The sequence below is a fragment of the Hipposideros armiger genome, unplaced genomic scaffold (genome assembly GCF_001890085.2).
Source record: "Hipposideros armiger isolate ML-2016 unplaced genomic scaffold, ASM189008v1 scaffold_160, whole genome shotgun sequence".
Taxonomy (NCBI): Eukaryota; Metazoa; Chordata; class Mammalia; order Chiroptera; family Hipposideridae; genus Hipposideros; species Hipposideros armiger.
This window is the reverse complement of record NW_017731510.1, coordinates 1205227-1223242: the sequence shown is the minus strand read 5'-3', so window position 1 is coordinate 1223242 and position 18016 is coordinate 1205227. Positions and strand designations below refer to the sequence as shown.

The 18016-nt window shown below is 46.3% G+C and overlaps 1 protein-coding gene and 1 pseudogene across 4 annotated transcripts in view; one reads left to right on the top strand and one right to left on the bottom strand.

Annotated features, from left to right (window-relative positions):
* Nucleotides 1–257, bottom strand: part of LOC109387499 (60S ribosomal protein L36a-like) — a 9157-nt pseudogene extending 8900 nt beyond the window's left edge.
* Nucleotides 1–18016, top strand: part of SPATA13 (spermatogenesis associated 13) — a 143396-nt gene that overhangs the window by 118764 nt on the left and 6616 nt on the right. For all 4 annotated transcript variants that reach the window (XM_019651441.1, XM_019651443.1, XM_019651444.1 and 1 more), the window contains 8 exons: nt 2992–3128; nt 4279–4458; nt 4753–4938; nt 6681–6860; nt 8924–9156; nt 12216–12345; nt 14551–14923; nt 17354–17428. In XM_019651441.1, coding sequence (XP_019506986.1) covers nt 2992–3128; nt 4279–4458; nt 4753–4938; nt 6681–6860; nt 8924–9156; nt 12216–12345; nt 14551–14923; nt 17354–17428 — 1494 coding nt within the window. The remainder of the gene's footprint in view (nt 1–2991; nt 3129–4278; nt 4459–4752; nt 4939–6680; nt 6861–8923; nt 9157–12215; nt 12346–14550; nt 14924–17353; nt 17429–18016) is intronic.

Below are 18016 nucleotides of genomic sequence, written 5' to 3'. Positions count from 1 at the left end.
CAACCCCCCCCCAGGAGAGGGGGTCCTGGTATGTGGCATCACCCCCACCAGGGACAGACACGTGAGCACACACACACACAGCTGGCTTTTTGCTGCCCACCTGCCTGCACGCCCCTCACCTGACTGCCTGCGGTGCTGTGGGCCCGGTGCTGCCTCTCTCGGTGAATCGGTAAGCAAGCTGGGGGCTTAGAAGGCAGCGCCCAGGGTCTGGAGAGGATTCGCCTGCTCCCTGGCTTGGTGGTTGGGTTCAGGAACATGCCTCCCCTGCAAACCCTTCTTCCCTGGGGCAGCGCACTTTCACCTTTACCTCTCAGGCACAGGCCCTGGCCTTTCCGGAATGAGACTGATGTGGGAATAGGATAGTGAGGTGCAAGAGGGTGCCGGGCACCGTGTGGTCAGAGCCCAGGACCCTCCTGTCCTCCAGAAGCGCCAACTCTGCCACTTCGTCATCAGCACATCCCAAGTTCACTGACTGTCCAGACGCCCTAGGTGTGGGCAGACCACCTGTTAGCCTAACTGAGACACAGCTATGCAGCTGGTGCGTTATGCTTCACCATGCAGGTGCTGCCACAGAAGGAAGCCTAAAAGGAAGACTAGGGAGCAGGTCTGAAGAGGAGGTGACCGTAGCTGGGGTGTGGGGGCTTCCCAGGTGCAGAGGGGCACCCTTGGCCATGGGAAAGCACGTGGAAAGCATGGTCCTTGTAGAGACCTGGCTTGTGGGGCATCGCCAAGAGGTGCTGTCCAGAGCTCAGGATTGGAAAACGGGGACCCAGGGAGGAGTGGGTGCTGGCTGTGGAAGGCACACCGCCCTGTGTCTCCCCCCATTGCACCTCAAGTGTTCCTCATCTCTCACAACATGATCACAGTCCTGTCTGCTTGGCAAGGAAAACTTAAGAACCCAATGCATGAAATACAATCACAGAGCTTGCTTGTTTTCACAGTATTTATTACTCTCCATTGTTGCAAATGTTTTTCAACAGTTTTTACTGTTTTATTGTAAGAATTCTCGGCTGTGTACAAAATGTGTTGCTTTTAAACATTTGTTCACAACAACAGCATGGCTGAAGTGATGGGGAAGGAGGAAAGCTGTGAGAGGGCCTGCGATGCAGAGCTTGGGACATGGGTTAGGGCTGGCTGTAAAACGTGGCTCGTCCAGATGGGACGGGTAAAATGCCCATCAGGTTTTGAAGACTTCGTGCAAAATAAAGAATAGAAAACATCTCATCAAATAGGGGCCGGCCGAGTGGCTCAGTTGGTTAAGAGCTCGCTCAAGAGTTTGAGCTCTGAGCAACAGTGGTTTGAGTCCCGGCCCGAGCTGAGCAGCCGCTGAGCAGCCGCTGAGCTGCCAACAGGTAGCAGGATGGCTCAGCTTAAAAAAATAAATAAATAAATAAATAAATAAATAAATAAATAAAAAGTTCCGTTTAGAAGTAGACCCGTCTCCTAAGAGTGAGTACTAGAAATTTAGAGTCACAAGTCCTTGAAAAAACAAGGGCAAACAGCGCACTCCCACTGCAGTCCCAAACCAACCTCCACCTTTCCCACCACACTGGCTTCTGACGCCCTTTCTCATGAATTCTCCCAGTAACTTGGGATTTTTCAAGTCATCACTGACTTACTATCTTTGTTGCTCCAGACATCGCTCAGCCTGCACACCATTCTGAATTTCATTTCCCAGGGCCGTTTCCTTGGTGCTGCATCTCTGGGCCACCCACCCCAACTAACTCCCTTCTCCCAGCTGACTTCCCCGGTTCCAGCCTACACCCCACCAGCCCAGCTCCCACCACACTCACTGCTGTCACCACAGTCACTCTTCTATTTGGTCCCAACTAGGAATCAAGGATGCTAGGTGCTCAACACACATTATCTCACTTAAGTCTCCAAAAAGAAAGAAAACACTTCTTACAACAGAAGAATGTGATGCTCAGAGTTCATGTTGTTTGGTTAGGGTCTCATGCCTTCAGAGGGGCAGGGCCAAAACTCAAACTAGGCTTCTGTGACTGTAAACCTTGTTCTCTTTCTACAGTGTCAGGGGACCTCTGTTCAAAACCCTTCGCTCCCTTATTCAACCCTAATTGCTCTAAAGAGAGCAACCCCACTGCCAACTCTAGCCCTTGGAGCCCCTACAGTATGCTCCCACATTACTTTTCTGGCCTCATCTTTTATTAGATGTACTGCAGTCCACATCCCACATGCTCCAAATCCAGCCACATTTCGTTCCACGAAGCCTTTCTCTGTCCTCTTCACAAGGATGTTGTGTTTCTCTTTAAAATTCCCTTGGCTCAGTGACTGATTAGTGTCGGTGACAGTAGCCCAATGTCCCCAGAAAGGAAACCTGAATACTGAGACGGTCAATCCAAAATATCATACTCATCCTTAAAAGATCTTTCTTTTTTGGTAAAGGTGCTCTATAATTGCCAGTTCTAATATTGTGAGGTCCAGCCCTTCCACACAGAGAAAACTAGTAAAAAATACCGCATGTTTTCACTTAATGATGCTACTGGGACCTTTTAATTTTAGTAGTACTACTGCTTTGCAGGCAAAAGATGGAAGCAGAACACTTTTCAAAAAATGATTATATTTTTCATTTTCTTTTCTTCCTCAAGCTTTATCAACACGTTGCTTAAAAACATTATGTATATTTCTATTTTTGATATCCTCTTTGGAGCACAGATTTCCAGCTAAATCGTACATAGTTCACTCAGTGTCCTAATTTACAGAATACCACTGTGTGTTCACATTGGCAATACTCTGAAATACTCCCCTTCTTTCTTAATGCAACACTTAATCTCAGTTCTTTCTAGCATGAACTGCTGCTACCTTTGGATTAATAGATCAGTAGACACTTTCTAATGACTTCTTATTCTGGGAAAGATAAAAATTATTTTCCCTTGGGGGCAGTGCTCTCCACAGTCATTTATTTTATCATTTAAAATTTTTTTGTTAGCTGTGTCTTTTAAACCATGTCATCACTGTTTTTTTTTTTTTAAGTTTCTTCAGATGGTGGTCCTGAGTCCTCTGGTTTAGTGGATGACAACGGCAGTGAGGAGGACTACAGCTATGAAGACCTGTGTCAGGCCAACCCCAGATACCTACAGCCAGGCGGGGAACAGCTGGCCATCAATGAGGTACTGGTATGCCACTCAGCGGTGGCGAATGGTGGACACCCGATTTCCAGGGCCCAGAATCCCTTCAGACTTTGCTCTCTAGTTATTTCTTACTGAAACATATTCTAAAACCTAGAACTTGGACTAGAAAAAAAACACTGAGTTTCTGGCATTTTCAAGGACAATTTATGTGATTAAGTTCATTCCTTTTAGTAATAAGAGCAGCAGTCATTAGCGTTTGAATAACATTTTCAGTTTCCAATAATGCTCTCCCTTATATTATCATCTCATGTAAATCTCACAGTTGATCTAAGAGGTAAATGTTACAATTGTTATCCATATTTTAATAAACACTGAAACTAAGCGGCTAAATTACTTGCTAGCAAATGGCAGAGCCAGCGTTATCCCCATTTCTCACGACGAAGCTGGAGTTCTTTCCGCCACTCTGTTTCTTCAGCCCTTTTTACAGAAATCTTTCTAGAAGGCACCGCTAGCTTTTGGAGTTCTTAAACAGAGCATCACTTCTCAGCAAGTTAGCATCCCCGTTTATCGCACCGTTGTTGCTTGAGAATTCGATGGTATCCCCAGGAGTTGAGCTGAGGTGTGCTGTCACCTGCCCCTACAGTGGCTCACAAATGAGCTGTGTCTGTTCTTTACTTTTATTAACTGTTGACTATCCAGAGATCACTCTGTATTCTCCTTTACTGAAGTTATATAGACACAAAGTTTGTTAAAATCGTGAATGAAGTATGACTAGTAGGTTCTGGGTGAGGCCGTGAGGGTCTGGCAGTTAAGTATGTGTACACACTTTGGAGGCATGGCTCTGTGACATCTTGCTGGGCTGCTCAGAAACCATTTGGGGGTGAATAGTTCCATCTATTCAAATTTGTTAAATAACTGCTATACAGATAAGAAGCTATTTATACACTTTTTTAAGAAGTGGAATTTGAGATTTCCTTTAAGAGCATGTGAGAGAGGTTCACTTGCTCTTTTCCCTAACGCACTTCTCTGTTCATTTTGTGTAACAATCAAACAGTATTGACTCAGAGCCGTTGGTGTATATATACAAATGAGACTCGAAGATGTGCCTGTCACCCTGAGAGAGCCCACAACATCCCCCTCTGTCATGTCCGGGTGGCTTTTGCACTAAGTACATGTGTCTCCATTTCAGCTGATCAGCGATGGCAGCGTGGTCTGTGCAGAAGCCCTGTGGGACCACGTGACCATGGATGACCAGGAACTGGGCTTCAAGGCAGGAGATGTCATCCAGGTTCTGGAAGCCTCTAACAAGGACTGGTGGTGGGGCCGGAACGAGGATAAGGAAGCTTGGTTTCCCGCAAGTTTTGTCAGAGTAAGTGTGTGGCGCTTTCCGATTTCCGCTGCTGTATCTGCGGGAGCATGGGAATTGTTTCAGGCCAAACTCGCTCTTTGTACAGTCAGTTCTTTGTAATCATTTTAAGCAAAACGATTTGACTGGGTTGAAGGAAAACTTCCAACTGAGCCAAACTGGTTGTTTGGCACTGCTGCTGGGTTTTGAGCCTCTGGCACTGCGTAGCTCTGGTTGGGGACAAGTGGAAGCCAGGGAGGCCTGCCTGGCCCCGGGGCTGCCTTCCCCCAGTCACCTGTCCCCTCTGTTGGGCCACAGTTGCGAGTCAATCAGGAAGAGCTGTCGGAGAATTCCAGCAGCACCCAGGGTGAGGAGCAGGAAGAGGACGCTGGCAGGAACCGCCACAAACACTGCGAGAGCAAGCGGCAGATGAGGACCAATGTCGTCCAGGAGATCATGGACACCGAGCGGGTGTACATTAAGCACCTCAAGGACATCTGTGAGGTGAGGCAGCAGGCGGCGGCCTCGCTAAGGCTGTCCCCTGCCTGCGCAGTACACCCTGTGGTTTTCTTCTGTGCCTAGTCAGACCTCCTAGCTACATGTTTTCCCAGAGCCCTCACTTCTCACCACCTCCTGCACACTGGCCCCTGCGCAGACTGCTCATTCATTAAACACTTGTTTGCCGTGATCAGCATAAGTGGCTACCTGACCTGCTGTTGCACGCAGTCCTCTTTTCGGGGCGCCATGCCACTGTCTCTTTCAGGACTTAGCTCTAAGATTATTCAGAGTGAATAACTGTCAGAGAAGGCCACACCCTTTAAGTGAAACCCACTTGACTTTACAAAGAATCAAAGGTTTGTTGGGGTCTATAATCCCACTGCCTCTAGTCACTGAGTCACAGATGAGATGCTGAGTTATTTAGACGCAGTCAAAAAAAGAAAACTGGCTTTATCTAGTGATATCCAAGGCTGTATTCTACAGGGTCTTGGTAATTCTACTCTGCAATACATTTTATTTCTCCCGTGATACTTTTCGTTGTTGTGGGTTTCGTGGAGGCACTACCCTAAACTGTCGTTTGCCATGTGTGACCATTCCATCCAGCTGTCTTGGCTGTGAGTGCCGCATCTCTGCTCTCAATTCAGGTGTGAGATGCAGCACTGAAGACAAGCTAAAGTGATATAGCTGCCCATTTAGTAATGGATTAACTGGCCAGATACAGATACAGCGTATTTGTACCAACCATCTTGTTCTATATAAATAAATGGTTAAGGGAGCGTCTTTAAAGTGACATTTTAGGAAAATGAAAGTAATGCTAATGATTGTTGAGCATTGATTATGTGCCACCCCTTTACCTGGATTAACTCATTTTATTCTCATAACACTCTCCTTAGGCAGGTCCTCTTAGCCCCGTATTACAGGTGAGGAAACAGGGGCGCAGAGAAATTAAGTGGTGGGGTTGGGATTTATACCAGGCAGTCTGCCCCGGAGCCTATACTCTGAACCTTTGCATTATCTTTCTGTTAAAATCCATACCAAATAGTCACTGGTATGGATTTTGTCATATAGTCAGGTTAGTCTATAATTATATGATGCCAATTTGGAGATAATTATTTCATATATGGATGGCCTTTCCTTCCTACTCCACTACCTCCCACCTAAGCCATAGTACAAGCAGTATGCATAACGGATGGTCTCTAACTAGTGCAGGCCTCAGGTTAAGGGTGTGCAGATTTATGCTGTATGTAGAAAATAGGTGATGGTGGAATCCCTGGGGGGGATGTGCTTGGCTCTTGGCCGTGACAGTGAGCAGAGCTGCATGAGCTGTTCAGCACGCTATGGCATTCTGTGTTTGACAAGTCTTCTCAGCTGGGAAACGGAATTAGGGATGGGAAAATGGTTATCTGAATAGTTTGAAAAAAAAGTGTCACAATACCAATTTTTGAGCTCTAGCATTTGAAACCAAGTGACTTGTTTCATGAGTATAATCTGGAAACTTGATATGATTTCTTGAATGATAAATCCAGCCACTCATATCTTTTCTCTTTCCTTTTGTTTTTAAAATATTTATGGCACATTGTAGTCACGGAAGCATGACTGTCCCATTAGAGACTCACAGGGGTTAAAATAATTTTCTCTAATTAAAATCCATTCCAAGACAATGGCTTTGGGCCCAATATACTGTGTTATTCAAATAATTTCTGTGAGTTTCCAAGTCAATTTTTAAAGCTTGCTTTTCTTTTTTGCAGGGCTATATTCGACAGTGTCGCAAGCACACAGGGATGTTCACTGTTGCACAACTAGCCACCATTTTTGGAAATATTGAAGATATTTACAAATTCCAAAGAAAGTTCCTGAAAGACCTGGAGAAACAGTACAACAAAGAGGAGCCTCACTTAAGTGAAATAGGATCGTGCTTTCTTCAACATGTATGTCACCTGTTACTTCTTTTTGAATAACATCCAGTTAAATAATTTTGAAATCTTTCTCTACTAAAAATAGGAGTACTTTTTGTTTCTTTTTTGTTTGCTAGATTAATTTCCCATAGAATGGAGATGTCACTTGTAAATTAAGTTGATTGGTTTATATGGTTAATCTTTAGCTAAGTCCATTTTTTCAAAATCTTCCCACCTTTAAGCAGTTTGGAGTAATTTCTGATAATACCTATTAAGTTTCCACATGTCAACCATTGTTTTTAGAGTCTTCTTATATTGGGTCGTCGGGAAAGTCATGACGCATTTTTGCATTGGAAAACATAGAAAAATACGTTATGACTTTCCTGACGACCCAATATTAGCTCCTACAGTATGATTACTGACCTAAGGTCACACATGAGTCAGTGGCAGATGGGAATTCAGACTGGTGCGTGTGGCCAGTGTCATTGCCTCAGAACAGTCTTGTGATGATGGCATGAACTTATCATTTAACTGATGATTGACCATCACTATTTAATACTAAAAGATTTCAGAAGAGGAAGCATTTATTCCCAGCTAAAATGTCCAGGGCATCATAATAATAGTAATAATAAGAACAGCGACGACCACTGCCACCCTCTGGGGCAGCACTGGCTGGGTGCTGGGCCCAGTAGCTCAGAGAGGTAGTAGAGTGGAGCAGACCTCCAGGGTGGTTGCTTTTAAATAGCTGAAAATGATGCTCGGGGGGTAATGCTCGTGGGGAGATGGGCCGGCCCCATGAATGCGCCGGACTTATTGAGACTTTGTAAAAGACCTGTTTGACCAGAGCAGAAGGTTCACGGAGTTTAAGAGAGAAGCTCCAGAGGTCAGCAAAGGTCACGCTGCCGAGGGAGCAGGGCCTGGTGGGGACAAAGCCTCAGGAAGATGGATCATGCCTGGAGAATGGGGACTTTAACTTAGGAACAGAGGAGTTGCTGCTTCTGGGAGGGAGGTGAGGTGGGCCTGGGCAAGGGTGATGTCAGTGGAGACACGGAAAGACGGATTTGTGGAAATGGGTAATTTGAGAACAAATTAACAAGACTGGACATAGGGAGCAAAGAAAAGCAGCAGTCAGAACCACTTGCAGGGTTTTGAGTCTGAAAGAATTAACAGGTAGGTTAGGAAAACCTGCTTTCTAGGAAAATGGGAGTTGGCTTGTGGATGTATTGAGTTTCAACATGTCCATTCAGAGTAGAGGTAGCCAGAAGGGAACGCAGCTCTGGGCAGGTGGATGCTCGTGCCGGTGTGGTCTGGCAGTGGTGGCTGCAGGGAGAAGCCGCGGGTGGGGGTTGGGGGGGGCAGGGAATGAAAACCTGACATAGCAAGCCTGCCTCTGGGCGTGGGGAGGAAGGGCGGGGGGGCCCACTGCATGTGGAGTGTGGAGTCCAGGCGAAAGGAAGGTGTTGCAGACAGAGCTGGCAAGGTTGCAGTCCCCTGGAAGTGAGACCCACGGAGAAAGGAAGTGAGTGAAGGGCTTGCCTTTGGAGGTTGGAAGGTGGTGCACGTGTGGAAGCCAGGTGGTGAGACATTAAGGAGACTTGCAGCGACGTGGCGGTGGCCTTGGATCCTCACCTCTTGGTCATGGTCAAGGAGTTTATCAGGGGATGTAAAGAAGGCAAGGAGGGACGGAGTTGGGCATAAGAATAGGCCCTTCTTCTGTTAGATCTGAGGGGTGAGGAGTCGGGGAAGGATGGTGACAGCAGAGGGCATGGCTTCCATGGGAAGTCCTGTGCACCTGTGATTGACATGCCCTTTTGGGGTCTGGAACGCTGCCCGGAAAGGGACCGGGGCTCTGAGTCCTAAAGCAGCCCATCCCTCCACCCGCCATGAAGTAACTCCCCCCTAGAGAGTCCCTTCCCTCAGAGAATACCTGGGCCTCTTGCCCAGGCATGAAAAACATCACAGACGGACCTGGGGCACCATGGAGCATTTCCGTCCTGCCCAGGAATGCCCCCTTACCTAGGGCTGGGCTGTTACCCATCCTTGTCTTGACCCAAAGCCACCCATAGCCTGATGAAGCTGTGCTTTACCCTTGCCAGCAAGAGGGCTTCGCCATCTACTCCGAGTACTGCAACAACCACCCGGGCGCCTGCGCAGAGCTGTCCCGCCTGATGAAGCAGGGCAGGTACCGGCACTTCTTCGAGGCGTGCCGCCTGCTCCAGCAGATGATTGACATCTCCCTGGATGGCTTCCTCCTCACGCCCGTGCAGAAGATCTGCAAGTACCCCCTGCAGCTGGCCGAGCTGCTCAAGTACACCACGCAAGAGCACAGGTGGGAGGCCCCGCCCCGCGCCTAGGATGGCAGTGACAGCGGCGGCCTCGACACTTTTTTTAGTTCAGCGGAAGAGGTTTTCCTATTGTTTGGAGTGTTTAAGATTGTTAACTACTGAAATAGGGTTAGTGAAGAGGCTCCAGAATATCCATTCCTAGAGAGATTTTAAAAAAATAAGAATGACTCTTAAACTGTGCCAAGAGCACCTGGGGGACTTTTACAGTTTGGTTGGTCCTCATTATTGACATATATTTTATAAATACTCTTTTGTAGCTACTCAGTAGTTAACAAAAACAATTTTTAAAAGAAATAGACCAGCATAAATAGCATCAGAAATATTTTATTTACTCCCCTGTACTTAAGTTGCTCCACATCATCTCACCCTCAGAGCAATATTATTTACTGCTGACAAAAAGTTCCTCTATAGAAAGGGTGAGGCCATAGAAAAGTTTGAGCTGTAAAAGAGTAGGGACTCTTAAAGGCATGGAATAGCGTGTGAGGACCCATGGGAGACACATCTCACTGAGAGCCCTATCAGCTCTCAGCCCCTTCTCACCCAGCCTGGGTGCCTGCTTTGTCTCAGGAATCCTTTCCACTCCATTCTCTCCTGCTTCTCATTGTGATTGCCTGAACGCTCCATCTCCGTTTGGGGCTCACTTTGTGCCTAGGTTCTTCCTGGGGAGCTAAAATGTTATCCATTCCATACTTAATAGCAACTTGTCAATTTCCTGCATGCACAGAATACGGCTTTTACATGTAAGCTAGCGCCCATTCAGTATTGGCATGGGCATGTCCATTTTCCATGATGTCACCACAGCAAGACCCAGCTGTTTGATGCTTTTAGGTGGTGGCAATTAATTCATTGCTTATGTTCTCACCAGGCAATAACTGGAATGCCAGTGGGGACATTACTGTTTTCAGGCAAGGTTTTAAGATAAAGCTTACTGTTTTAGATGAGAATCAAACTTCGTCTGGGACTTTCGTGTCACTGGCACAAAGCTTTCACTACATGAGTAACTGTTACCTCGAAAACAATCAAATTCTCCATGGCAGTGCCTGGCCGTGCAGGGTGCCCAGAATGGGTCATTCTTTTGCCACTTCTGCTGATGTACTCTTGTGGAGAAAGAGGGCTTGAAAAGGAATCTTTTTACAATTAAATTGGAAGGTACAAAGAGAAAAAGAGCCAGATAGCTGAACCAGAAACCTTGATATGGGTGTTAGTGTAAAGAATTAGGATTACAAATCTAAGAGAAGGGAGTTAATCGAAATCGATAAATGAAAGAGCTATACCGGGAGTGCCAAAAAAATGTATATACAGGACTTGTATCCATATTTTGTTATTGGTATATATTGATACAGTTTTTTCCTTTCTTAAAATGTGTGTACATTTTTTTTGGCACCCTCTGTATATTTTTTCTTTTTCTAATGGAAAAATCGGAAAAGTTTGGAAAGAAAATAACAAAGTCAAGAGAGTCACAAATTTGAAGAAATTTTTTAAAAAGTATGAAAAGGCATCATGATGAAGAACCAGAGACAATAAATAATAAAATTAAGAAGCAGAGACATCTTGAAACACATGGGCAAGTACAATAGATTAGTATATTCCAAGATGGGAAAGCTATGGCCAGAAGTTCACACATCATCCTCCAACCGTTAATTTTTCACTTTTAAGGGCATTTTTCACTATGAGGCATTTGCAGATTTGGGCTATTTAAAAAATAATAATAATAAATCACTTTAAAGGAAATGACAAAAGGCCTATTTGCTTGTTCAAGTAAAACAAAACAAATTTAAAAACCATTACATTCTGCTTCTTTTCTGGAATTGCACAGAAAAAAGTGCAGAAAAAATAATACAATTATTTTGCACACTTTCTTCATGATTTCGGCAGCCCCCTTGTATCAGTTCTGTTCTTCCTTTGTGCTCTGCTTCTGAGTGTGAATAGGCCTGTGAAAGCCAGCAGGGTCTGCCTTGTGGGAAAATGGCCAGAGACTTCCCAGCAGCTGAGCCTGATTGTGTTTGGTAAATAGACAATAGAATCTACTTCCCAGGCTTTTTTCCTGGCCGTACATGGCTCAGTCTGACTGAGATCCAAAGGCTCTGTCTCAGGAGAGTGCTGGAAGGTAAAAAAAATTTCAGCTCATTAGCTGGATGATTGGTTTACATGTCCCCAAATTATTAACGCTGAGCAAAACTTGAATGTATAAGTTCCTGATACCGGACATGTTGGAGCCTGTGTGTAGGTTAGAACTGCAATTTCAGTTTTCCCAGTAACTATAGTTTTAGAGGCCAGAGGCCATGGGAACAGGAGCCTGCTGGGGGCAGCATTTTAGTTGGATTTGACTAGCATGTAGAAAACACCAGAAATGAAGATCTGTTGATGAGGTAAATGCCACATTATCATTTACATAACTCACTCCATCAGCCTTCTGTGACGCCTGTCCTCTGATGTCCTTCCCTGAACAAAGTGAAAGATGGGACTCAGAGCAAATATAGTAAAACCTTGGATTGCGAGTAACTTGGTTTATGAGTATTCCTCAAGATGAGCAAACATTTCTATACATTTTAACTTGGTAAACGAGTGATGTCTTGCAATACGAGTAGTTTGTTTCTGGAACGAATTATGCTTGCGAACCAAGGTTTTACTGTAATTACTTTTGAAAATGGTTAGTGATTATCAAAGTACTTTCTATAACAAAACTAGCTCTATCAGAAGAATCAAGGCAATAATAAAGACTGTCCTTTGCTTATTAATGAAAATTATTCATTGTCACTATGACTAAAACATTTCTTGTGGCATTTGCTTTCATTCATGGTCATTTCTGGGAAGTGAATGACAACATTCTGATTCCAAAGAATTCTGGATTGCTGTGTGGTCCGCTCCCTAACCTATGCAGACTGTAGTCTATTCATGGAGGAACAACCAAAAGGAAACAATGACTACTGTTTAAATGCCACTTTGTCTAGACTATTAGTATACAAATCGGGGATGGAGTGTATGTTGTCAGTCCTCATTTGCGAGTTGCATGTCATATTAAAATTAAGCTCCTACTTTGCAGTGATTACAACAATATAAAGGCAGCATACGAGGCCATGAAGAACGTGGCCTGTTTGATCAATGAGCGCAAACGCAAGCTGGAAAGCATAGACAAGATAGCACAGTGGCAAGTGTCCATCGTCGGCTGGGAGGTAAGTGGGTGCCACCCACCACCACCACATTGCCCAACACCGATCACACCCTCTTCCACCTTTAGTCTAGTTTAATGACATACTTTAATGTTTTATGATTCATACTTTATACTCATGGCTTCAGTGGTACATGGATTTCCCCCGCTATACCAAAGTAGAACGTTTCTATGAAATTTTTGTAAGCAGAAATGGTGCAAAGCAAAGAATGACCTTAGGGCACATCTTGCTAACAGATGCACAGAATAAATGGAGATAAAGCACACGTGCTCACACAGCTCAAAGCTCTGGTGCCCTGATGCTGAGATGCTGAGTGTGGTTCCCAGGAAGGAGTTTAATGGGGTCACTCTCAGTGCTCAGGGTGCATGCTGCCTCTGTAATGGTTCACTTCCAAAAAAACACTGACCGCTATTTTTGCTTTCCATCTTTTTTGGTAAAAATGAAAATTCTCTTTGGATTTCTTTCAGTTAGCAAAAACAGGTACCTAAGGTAGGCCTTCCATAAAAGTGAAGTGGCGTAAAGCGAACTTTAGAAAAGCAGGAATTACCTGTATATATCTTGAGGTCACTCCTTGAATTTAACGGTCAACTACTTTACCCCACACCTCTACCAAGAAATACCCTGAAGAGTGTCTGTAATTAATTAGTTGCTTATGCCTTCTCTCCTGCTAGCGAACTAGCTTCAGGGTAGCAGCTAGAGAACACATAAAGTTCAAATTATAGTGTGGTAAGAGTGTGGACTGTGGAGTCACTGCCTGCATGTAAACCCTGTGTGATCTGGGAAAGATCAGTATTTTCATCTATAAGATGGAGAGGAAAACAAGACCTACTACCTCGCAGGGCTAGTGTAAGGATTATGTAAGACAGCACCAACGCAGTGCGTGATACAGTCTGTAATAATGGTACAGCGCGTGTGCATGCGCGCGCGCGCGCACGCACACACACACACACACACACACACACATTTATTTATAAAAACAAGAACAATGACCATAGCTAGTGCCTGTGTTGTGTTTGCCACATGCCTGGCACTGGTTTAAGCCATTTATATGTATGAATTCATTTAATCCTCTCAACAGGCCTATGAAGTAGGAATTATTACCCCATTTAACAGATGGGGTAACTGAAGCAGTGAATGTTAAGTAGCTTGCCCAAGGTCACAGAGCTGGGAGGTAGCTGGACTCGATTCCCACCTGGGCAGGCAGCCTGTCGTCCGCCCACCCCCACCCCCACCCCCAATCAGCTGATGCTGATGCTGTGCAGGTTGTTTTAAAACAAAGCAAGACTCATCCTACATCCGAGTAATTGGTCAGAACTCGCTCTCCCAAAGGATTGAGAAAGTTTGGATTGGGAAGTTAGGTTTTTAACTAAAGTAAATTATAGCAGTGATGTTACAAAGAAACACTTATATTTCAAGGTGCCTTACAGACTTTGGGAGCTTGGATGGGTCTAACTCTCATATTTTGTAAGTGAAAAATCTAGGGCACAGAATTGCTCTAGGCAAGTAAATGGAAGAACTATTTTAGAGTTAAGATCCTTGGCTTACTTACAAAAAGTACTGTGTATGAGTGGGATTAAAGGAGAATAAAATCTTAGAAATCAAAGGCCAGTGTCAGACCAAATACCACAAAGTTCCATTGGATTAGACCCAAACTAAATATGATAAAACTGTGTTTTTCCTTCAGTTCTTGTACTCTGACACTTAGAGGACAATTTATTGTCAGAAGTTTACCAGTTTCTTGCTGGTAATTTGCCACCTGTCCTTTTGCTTCCAAAGACCCTAAGCTAGCTATTCCAGGGAGCTGCTGAGCTCCTGACTCAGCCAGAGCATCTGTCGTGCTGTGTCCCACCCGCAGACACCTGCAGCAGCCTCGTTCTCTGAGGATCAGCCTGGTCAGCTGCCTTTTCAGGTCTTGACTGGATTCCATGAATTCAGCAGGCTTTTCACCAGATCGCTCAGATAAGGAAGACACCTCAAAAAACATAGAGGCACTGGAACATTTTCCCATTGAGTAGGGAAAAAAGAAAAGAAACTTCACACACAAAGAGACTAATAAACCGGGGTTTTACGTGGCCCTTCAGGCCCTGCCCACCTGTGAATGGGCCTCATGCAACTGAGGAAGATTCTGGGTCAGGGCCTCGCCCTGTATGCCCAGCACCTGAAGGAATAAGAATTGGACGGTTTTACAGTGTGTTTCCATCCTCCCAGGGACTGGACATTTTAGACCGAAGCTCAGAGTTGATCCACTCTGGGGAGCTGACCAGACTCACGAAGCAAGGCAGGAGCCAGCAACGGACGTTCTTCCTGTTTGACCACCAGCTGGTATCCTGTAAGAAGGACCTGCTGCGCAGGGACATGCTCTATTACCGGGGCCGCGTGGACATGGACGACATGGAGCTCGTGGATCTGGAGGACGGGCGGGACAAGGACTGGAACCTCAGCGTGAAAAACGCCTTCAAGCTCATCAGCAAAACCACCGACGAGGCTCATCTGCTTTGTGCCAAAAAGCAAGAAGACAAGGCGAGGTGGCTGCAGGCCTGTAGGGACGAAAGGAGAAGGGTGCAGGAGGATCGGGAGATGGGTAAGCAGCCCTGAAGGCCAGCTCTTCCCCCAGCCCTCTCCTGCAGGCTTAAGTCCCACCCTTGGGAAGAGGAAAGGATTGCCAAGTTCTCGATATGTCTAAATTTGCTTACCAGACAGCCTGTGACAGATGGAGCTACTACAGGCCACATTTATTCAGTATTTACTTCGTGCCAGGCGCTCTGCTGTACATTGAGAGAGACTGTCTCATTTCATCCCCAAATGTGGATACTATTGCTATGCCCATTTTACAGACAAGGAAATCAAGGCTTACTGCCCGTCCCCACTCTTACCGTATGGCCAAGTAACATTTAAAACGAGCCTAAGTGTCACTCTGATGACTGTCACCCCAGGCCATGAGAAATATCAGCCGACCCTTGCTGCTTCCCCATCAGCTGTGCCTTTAAAGCACGTTTCGTTTACCTTGCTGCCAGTCAGTCCTGAGCCCACACCTGCCTGCATATCCCCCGTCTCTCTCAGCCCTGGAGCCTCCTGTACTGCAGTAAAGGCCCTGCCTCTTCCTACTCAGGGTCGCTCTTGTCTTCCCAGCTTTTGCTCCCCTCCAAGTATTGACTGGCTTCTGAGACAAAGCGCCGGGCCTGGTGCTTACACTGGGGGCACCCATGGTCTCTGAGCCAGGCTCCAGGGCCTCCCCAGCACATTTGGGTTTTGACCACCACAAACTGTTGAATGGAAGTCGGGATGCCACAGGGCCCCCGGAGCCCCTAAAGATGAGTTGGAATGAAGACTATTCCACCTCGTGAACCCAGACCTCAAAGGTTGTGTGGTGCAGGATGGAGGAGAAGGCCTCCCCTCCCCGTTCCCCACCACTGCCACGAGGAAAGCTAGAATGAAGCCAGGAGGTGTTCGTTGGCCCTCCTGTGGTCTGTGTAACCAGCATTGGCCCAGGCCTGGCCACAGATGCTGCTCTCACCCACAGGCGGTTCCGTGGGATCATGCATTAGAGCAGAAAGGGCTTTACAGATCAGTCAGGCTAACTCCTCATCAGAAGCAGGACTGTCTTCTGAAATACTCTTAACAGGTGAGCACCTCTAACAACATGGAGCTCACTGCTCACAGGTGGCCCCTCCCGCTAGGTGGAAATGTCCTTTATATCGAGAGGAAAGCTGATCCCCATCAACTTCCATAGATTTGTTCAGCTTTCGACTCTCAGGCCTCATTGGAATAAGGCTCGTGACTCCATCAGACTGAGAATTCCACAGGTAGTTGCAGGTGTCAGGTATTCAAATGCAAAATGACAGATCCACAAAATCTGGGCGGTACTTGCCATCTAACATTGTCTAGTGCAGGCCCCGAAATCATTTGTAAGTTGGAGTATTTCAGTTTTCCCTTAGATAGAAGCAAGTATTACGAAGGGTGTTCTAAACTCTGCCCCTTGACAGAGAAAGAAAGGAGGGACCTGATGTCATACCTCTTTGTAGTACAGTGCTTCCTTAAAGCTGGTGCTCTGAAGGAAGACAGGGAGGGAGGGAGGGAGAGAGGGAGGAAGGAAGGCAGGCACTCCTGGAACCATTAAGCCTGTGATCGGGTGTGGGAATAAAATAGGACCAGACCACTGAGGCCCTTGCCTGGCATGTTGTATCAGTCTACTTGCCCGATACATCACCTGGGGGTGGATCCTGGACATTGCGCCATAAGCCAGGCAGGGCACGGAGGCAGGAGTAAGGCCGGAGGCAGGTGGAGGCTTTGGAGCCATGGAAGCCAGCAGCCAGTATGTGGGACCTGAAGACCTCAGGACCCATCAGGGACAGATGTCGTGCATATGGAGGAGCCAAAGCCCAGGGAGCACACTGTGCAAAGGTGGAGGCTGAGCCCTGGCCAGTGACCCCTCGAAACTGAGCGGCAGAGGCAGAGCCCGGGTCCTCTTCCCCCGGGAGGAGCCTCCCCCAGGGCAGCACCCGCTCGGCAGCCTTAGCCTCCCCCACCTCTGTCCTTGGCTCTCTCCTCACACTCTCTGCAGTCAGGGTACAAAATCCAGTTCCCATTACTCAGGTATTACCTGTGTTCAGGGAAGATCAAAACTCACTCAGTTTTCACAGCAGGTAGGTGAGCTGACCCTGACCCTTTGATTTGTCCTCTCCTCCCAGGGCCTCGTCCTTGAGGGTGATAATTAGGGTGACTCTATATGAATTTTTCTCTGGGTTTACACAAGTAGTCTGTGCATCCTTACTGACAGCACCCCATTTCACTCTTTCAAATGTCCTGGTTTGGAGAATAATTCTGGCCATCCCGGTGATAATCCCTGTTCCTTTTCCTTTCCAGATTTTCAGCCTCTAATTCCTCAAGGATTAAGGTTCTTTGCTTCAGGTTATAGTGAATACCTCAGGGGCGATATGGGTCATGGTGCAAGTTTTATTCTAAAATGTTTTCACTTGTTTTGAATACTCATCACCTTTGTTTCTAAATCCAGGAATGGAAATTCCAGAAAATCAAAAGAAACTCGCCATGTTAAATGCTCAGAAGACAGGACATGGGAAGTCAAAAGGTAAGTTCTAGAGAAGCCTTCATCTCTGTAATGTGGATCAGTATTGGAGTTAAAATCAGGCGGGAGGCCCAAAGGTGTTAGCTTATGACCCACTCTAAATGAAGGAGAGAAGTGTGGGTGAAACTCAAAACAATAGAACCAAAATAATGGACCGTTTACAACAGTCTGCATTTGGTTTTGACCATGCTTCGATTTTTGCTTACATTTGCATATCAGCGTATGAAACGTGTTTTAAGTTGGAACCGAAGCATTTCCAGACCCTTCCAGACCTCCGCGTCCTTCCTGCAATCCCTCAGGGCCTCCCCCTTCTGAGGGACGATGGTATCGTCAGGTCAACCAGTTCACCAGTGAGAGGCAGCTTACCCACTCTTGCATCTTTTGGGCACCTAAGGAGGAGATCTCCAACCCAAACTGCTTGTCAGCTGTAGGCTACATTCTAGTTTAAGAAGAAAAGAGATGTAAAAGTGGGCCGGCCAAGTGGCGCGTTGGTTAAGAGCTGGCTTGGGACGCCAGAGGACCCCGGTTCGGATCCCACATATGAGGGCCAGTGTCACTCCCCTCTACAGCTAAGATGCTGAACAACAGCTC